The 7,050-nt window shown below is 43.6% G+C and overlaps 1 protein-coding gene across 1 annotated transcript; it reads right to left on the minus strand.

The window, feature by feature from the left end:
- Positions 1–916: 916 nt before the first annotated feature.
- On the minus strand, positions 917–3,108 carry pjvk (pejvakin; the record flags this gene model as incomplete). Its single annotated transcript, XM_080525705.1, has 6 exons — positions 917–1,218; positions 1,452–1,595; positions 1,920–2,037; positions 2,186–2,327; positions 2,450–2,645; positions 2,898–3,108. 6 exons carry the CDS (start codon positions 3,106–3,108, stop codon positions 917–919), a joined length of 1,113 nt encoding a protein of 370 aa, XP_080381831.1.
- Between the last annotated feature and the right edge of the window lie 3,942 nt (positions 3,109–7,050).

Here is a 7,050-nt window from a genome sequence, read left to right on the forward strand (position 1 = left end):
TTATTGTCTCCCATGGCCACACCCTTAATCACCCACAATCATCTTGTCCATTTTTAATATGCTGGCTGAATAATTCAGTAACTCTTGTTGCACTTGTGTGACCCTAGCAGCTGCTAAATACAAACACACACACGCACGCACGCACGCACGCACGCACGCACGCACGCACGCACGCACGCACGCACGCACGCACGCACGCACGCACGCACACACACACACACACACACACACACACACACACACACACACACACACACACACACACACACATACACCAGGCAGGTTGGTTCATATGTAGGGTATCACTTCATGATCTTGAGTTGAATCCATTCCATTGGACCTCTTGAATTACAACTTGCACTGGAAATGATCCCTGTATGACCCCTATGAGCTCCCTATATGACCACTGCCCAGTCAGCACCATTCTAGGGACATGGATTAGGAGTTTAGAAGCGCAGAGATAGAATAAGTGAGCGAGAATATCAGTACGATCGGAAGCTGTGCATGTTTCTAGTGAGACATTTGTAAATACAGTACAGTACATCACCTCAATACAGTACAGGAATTGAATGCTCTTATCTCCAGTCGTTGTCATTGTCCCATCCACTGTTTACTGTCTGAAATTTACAGGCCTGTTTGATGTCATCCCTTCCTTCCTACCCTGATTCCTCCCACTCTTCTCCTGTGTAGTCCATGGGTGCGTCTCAAAAGTCAGAACAGGCTTCCTCACCTTGTCTCCCACCCTTCGTCTGCAGTGACGTGAGACAGCTGGGCGGGCTAGAGCTCCCTGTAGGTATGCACCATAGTGACTCTAGTCTCACCAATCCTTTCGTTATGAGGGCAGTGCAGATGAAGGAGAAAAGATAGGCAGAGTGGACCAGATCAGACTGCTGAAACGGCAGCCCCCCCCCCCTTTTCACCTAAGCGTCTTGTGCCAGAGATCGAAGCAGGGCACAACGTGCAGCCGCACATACTTCTGTCCACCAGTGGAGCACTCCAGGCAGCCATAGACCGTCTCCCTCCTCTGGTGGCCCATGCCACACAAGGCACACGGGCCCTTGGCGATGTTGTGGTTGAGGAGGTTGACACGTGTGTGTGAGCCCTCTCTCATGTAGGCAGTGGAGACGTCCGTCATGCTGGCAGCCTTCTCATAGTAGTCCGTCACCATGTCGTCCATGTAGGTGTCAGAGTGTGTGAGCTCCTCAAACGTCCTGTCGTCTTGAGGGGGAGAGAAATAGTTTTTTGGGGGTGGGGGTGGGGGGGGGGGGGGGGGGCGGTATGGAGAACAATGTTAAGAATAGCAAGGAGTTGCTGGATCTTATGAAAGACTTTTAAGCGATCACTTCCTGAATGAAGCTTTATCAGTAAGATTTGGTCGGATTATTCTTCATTTGTTTTCTCAGAAAGAAGTGCAGGAAGGGAGATTAGGAACAGAGAGGAAAGTGCCCCACCTGCTCGGAAGGGGTTGCCATAGACGATACCCGACAGGAACCGGCGCAGCCGTCCCATAGAAAAGCGACCGATGAAACCGCCCAGCTGCTCTCTGATCTGCTCCTTCTCAAACCCGCCCGTAGACTCAGGGGCCACACAGATATCTGTTCAGGGAATATACTGTATGGGTGCTATGTCAGGTCTGAATATACTGTATGGGTGCTATGTCAGGTCTGCTATGTCAGGTCTGAGGGAGGATGTGGAAGAGAGCGGCTGAGAGAGATATGGGTAGAGAGAGAGAGAGAGAGAGAGAATGAGAGAGAGAGAGAGAGAGAGAATGAGAGCGAGAGAGAGAGAGAGAATGAGAGCGAGAGAGAGAGAGAGAGGGAGAGAGAGAATGAGAGTGAGAGAATGAGTGGGAGAGAGAGAGGGAGAGGGAGAAGGGTGGTGGTATATTTGTAGTTTGTTTGAGTTTGTAGATTTCTTACCAAGTCGTCCATCCAGTCGAACATACAGTTCAAATATACTGAATGCTATGGTCGTGTGAGCTGGGATCACAATGGCCTTGTCTCGACCTTTGGGGGTTCGACCATCATCGATCTGAAACTGTAGTACACTGGTAAGATAGGTGTCACAGGGTAGTGAACCGTTCAACCATTACTTGCTCTGAGGGTTTAGGTATACGAAGTGTCAGGTGTCAGAATTTCTGTGTGTGTGTGTGTGTGTATATGTGTGTGTGTGTGTGTGTGTTTACCCTCATAGTAGTCCTTCGCATGCCTGCGTGGACAGTGAGAGAACACTGCCGTGTCGTGCGGATACTCTCCATGACAACACAGAGAATGCACCGCCCACTTTCCTTGGACTGACGAATCAGGCAGTGATCCATGTCCACTTTCCTAAACATAGGGAGAGAAAAGACCTGTATCAGAAACACTGAACACATTTTCACTGGTAATGTATTTTAAATGCATGTTGGTATTGAGAAAACATGACATCACTTGAATAAAAGAGAGTGAACCTTGAGGTCAATTCCCTGAGTAAAGTTGGGACCTCCACCTCGTGCTTTGTCACGATCCCAAAGGAGGCTTTGACGGCTACAGAGTCTGATCCGCTGATGTTGAAACCCACATCGTTGAGGAGGTGATTTCCCAACCGACCGTTCAGAGCCACATCAGATTTGTCCTCATAGTTGAGTAGCTGATAAGAGGACACACCTGTTTGAAAAAGAAAATTACATTTAAGAGACATCCGATGTTAAATTACAAATGCAAAATACAAATGCATTGCAACATGATGGCCTGGAGAAGCCTTGATTCTCTTTTTTCTTTTGGTTGTCTATGTTTAACATAAACTTAAAGCTTCCTCCATTTTCTGAACATGTTTCATGACGTCAGGACCAACCAAAATTAATTCAATTCAATTCAAAATGTGCTGTCATAAATAACCAATTTATCATCTCACTGTACCTGCTGTTATCTCCTTCTCTCCCACCAGTATGTCTTTAAGGGAGAAGGGGGTTGAGACATACTTGGTCTTCATCCAGAAGTGCCTCTTCTTCTTCCTGGTGACCAGGCTGAGGGGCTGGTAACGGTCCGCCTCGCTCAGACTCGGCACTGGGATCAGACGCCCCGTGTCCCCCACTTGCTTCACAAAGTTCTTGGTCGCCGCGGCGAACATTCTGATGACAGAGACACTCTGCTAGGAAGGCATGTCAACACAGGTTATTTGGTTTAAAGCATCCTCTGTCTAGTTTATACCACACATTTTCTTCTGCACAGATGTCTCTCCAACAGGTCAACAGGAAAGTAATTCAGTGATGTCCCTTTTGGCTCAAAGCTAATGAATTATGGAGTGACCATGTAAGGGGATATAGGACACGCTGTCAGGTGTTTTAAAGGGATAGTTGCCCACTGCCCTGGTTCTTCCTGTCATGTGACTGGTGAGCTCATCAATGCTTGAGTTCAGAGTACTAAAGTAAGTAAACTAAGTACTTTTATTCAGAATTTTTTCTTTTCAGACTTTTATCTGAAATGTTTTCTTTCAGACTTTTATTCTGAAAGAAAAGGTTGAGACTTTTATTCAGAAAAAAAAAACTTTCAGACTTTTATTCTGAATTTATTCTGAATCCCATGTTCATAGACTTCATCGATAATCGCCATTTTTAAATACCACAACAGATTTCATTCTCGGAAAATGTCACTTACTCTTTCTGTAATAACTTATTAATAAAGATTTTAAAAATTATTATTATATTATTCAACAATTCTTATATTTTAATATATTTTTAATTTAATAACTTTCTCATATTTATTGTAAAAGATAATCTGTAGATAATTTCTGTAATAACTTATTAATAAAGATTAGAAAAATTATGATAACCATCTTATTATCTTAGTTTAATGTCATTTCAATGCATCATAGAACTTTTATTTACAACAAGCATAACAAAAAAATCCCTCAGTCCAGCGCATCATCATCCCCCTTCTAAAACTGCCATCCCTCCTTTTCATCCCTTATGTCATTTTATCAATGAACATGGTATTACTGTTATTTCAACATTTATGCCTCTTTCACACATAGTTCCCTATAATTTCCATGGAATCCCAAGCTGTGCCGACCAGGCGTTTTCGCCGTTCACTCATGAGCCAAATTTCCCCCCGTTGAGCTGTATACCGGCACTTAAGTGAAGTGTTATTATGACACTTAACTCCTCCTACTGTCACCGCTCGTTCCTGGTCTGTTGTGTATAATGGAGAATGTATCCTACCCGTACCATACCGAACTTTTCAAATGCGTGCTGTGCTGAGCTGTACCGGTCTGGTCAATGGAAAAGCGCCATTAGAGGCCCTAGATACAGTAGAGGTCTATCAGTAACACTGCACTGGAAACTGAAAAGACACAATAGTGTTAGGTATCAATAATCTGTTCCAATTTCATTTGGTCAGGGTAACTCACCTCAGTGTGTGTTTAACCTACTCTACTCTACCCCCTTGGCCATTTTTAGATTTCCCAAACGTGCAAATAAAAATTACAGTCTTTGAGTTTGGCCAGTGAACCTATACACACTTACATCTGTCCTAAATGGGCAGGGGGGCGGGGGGGCTTAAAACATTTTGTTAGTTTTTTTTTGTACAATGTTCTGTAGTTATTTTGAGCCTGCTCTCATGTCCTATAAGCTATGGCCAACATAATGGTGGTCCATGTGTAAAAACAGATTTTTCTTGTGGTTACGCTGATGTCTGGTACTAAGAATAGTCCACATGTTTGAAGGGTTTAAATATCACAAGGCTTTTCCACCAGAGAGCATACAGTATATCTTACATTACTTACACTATGACCTAGTGTTACCTACCTTGTAATTTAGCTGTTTGGTTGAGAAATTAAATGCAATTTGTTTTTAAAGTGGGAAATGGGTCTACTTGGTTAATGTCCTATGGGTTTCCACATAGTTGTCTATGTCTGCGTTTACACTGGGCCATTGTAACATAAACTAGGAAAGTCGTACAGATTAGAGGTAAGCAGGCAAGACAACCAATTACAGAGATAACACCAGCAGATGTGAATTTGCAATAAAGGAACAAAATACTTAATATTGTGCAAATATGGAAAACACCAAAACGTGTTTGGGAAAACTTACCACTGGTTACCACTGGGTCAAAAAAAAGTTTCAGAATAAAAGTCCTAAAAAAAAAACAAGTTTCAGAATAAAAGTCCTAAAAAAGCTCTGTGTGTTGGAACTTTATAGTTAGTTAGACAGTTAAAATAGATTGAACAATATGTTACATGATTGATTCACAGTTAAAATAGATTGATTAATGTGTTACATGATTGATTCACAGTTAAAATAGATTGATTAATGTGTTACATGTTTGATTTAACACTATCAAGCCATCACTGCTGGCTGACAAACTAGCAGTGATGTGTGTGGAGGACTCCCTGACGGCTTGGATCCACAACTACCTCACAGACAGGCGTCAGTATGTGAGACTGCAGGGCTGTCAGTCTGAGGTGGTGGTGTGCAACACCGGTGCCCCCCAGGGAACTGTTCTGTCACCCTTTCTCTTCACCCTCTATACCTCTGACTTCCAGTTTAGCTCCGACCAGTGCCACCTGCAGAAGTTTTCGGATGACTCCTCTATCGTCGGTTACATCACAGACGACAGGGATGAGGAGTACAGGGCCCTGGTGGAGAGCTTCGTGCAGTGGTGCGACACCAACTACCTTTTGCTTAACACCAGCAAAACAAAGGAGTTGGTGGTGGATTTTAGGAGGAAGAGAAGGACCCCAGCCCCCATCACCATCAAGGGGGTGGAAGTCGAGAGGGTGGACTCCTACAGGTACCTGGGAGTACAAATTAATAACAAACTGGACTGGACTGACAACACCGAGGCTCTTCTCAGGAAAGGGCAGAGCAGACTGTTTTTCCTGAGAAGGCTGAGGTCTTTCGGTGTCTGCAACAAGCTGCTGCAAATGTTTTACCAGTCGGTGGTTGCCAGCGTTCTGTTCTTCGCCGTGGCCTGCTGGGGTGGAAACACCTGTGCCAGGGATGCTGCGAAGCTAAACAAACTGGTGAAGAAGGCCAGCTCTGTGGTGGGGACCGGGCTGGACAGCCTAGAGGTGAGGGCAGAACAGAGGATGGGGAAAAAACTGGCGGCCATGCTGGCCAATCCCTCCCACCCGATGTACTGCGAGCTGGCAGGGATGAGGAGCAAGTTCAGCCACAGATTTGTTCTCCCCCGTCAAAGTACAAAAAGATTTGGACAGTCCTTTATTCCAGCTGCACTCCGACTCTACAACCAGGCCCTGCAGGGTGGGGGAGACCTGGAGATGGAACTTTTGGAACTTTTTACTTATTGAGCCTGCACTGTTTTATGTTTTTTATTGAATGTTTTTCTGTTTTCTGTACTGAATGTTTTCTGCCCTAACTGAGCTGTTTGACAACAAAATTTCCCCATTGGGGACAATAAAGGTTTTCAATCAATCAATTCACAGTTAAAATAGATTGATAATATGTTACATGATTGATTGACAGAAGTACATTTCTGTTATATTAGCTAAGAAGAAGAAGAACTGCAGGTTCCAGAATGTCTTGTAGAAAGACGTCATATAAGTTGACAGTTTTTTTTTGTTGAGAAATGTGAATTGTACATTGAATTGAAAGTGAATATCTAATAGCTCGTTTTATTGAAAAAGAAAGTGATCACAAGTGTACGTATGTCAGCAGATTTGTATATAAAGAACCTTTCGCTTGATATCACCAGTCCTAGCCATCATTTCACAAGGTAGAAATACTACACTGTGACTCGTAATGTTGTATGTATGTAATGTTAATAAATAATAGGCACAAACTGATGTTGCAAAAGGTCAAAACTATAGCTGCATTTACTTCCCTGTGTTTAAATGAGTCCTCTTGCTCTTCTATATTTGACCTACTCCACATTTTCATAGCCTTATCATAACATGTATTCTTACCAGTAGCAGCTAGTCAAAACCATATCATTTACTGCTTTTTATAAAGTGATAAAAGTAATATTGAGCAGAATTAAGTTCAGCCTACTGGTCCGGCCCTCCACAATAGTCCCGGTTTCTCATGTGGCCCATTGTGAAAATTAATTGCCC

The sequence above is a fragment of the Nansenia antarctica genome (assembly GCF_963989245.1).
Source record: "Nansenia antarctica genome assembly, chromosome: 3".
Taxonomy (NCBI): Eukaryota; Metazoa; Chordata; class Actinopteri; order Argentiniformes; family Microstomatidae; genus Nansenia; species Nansenia antarctica.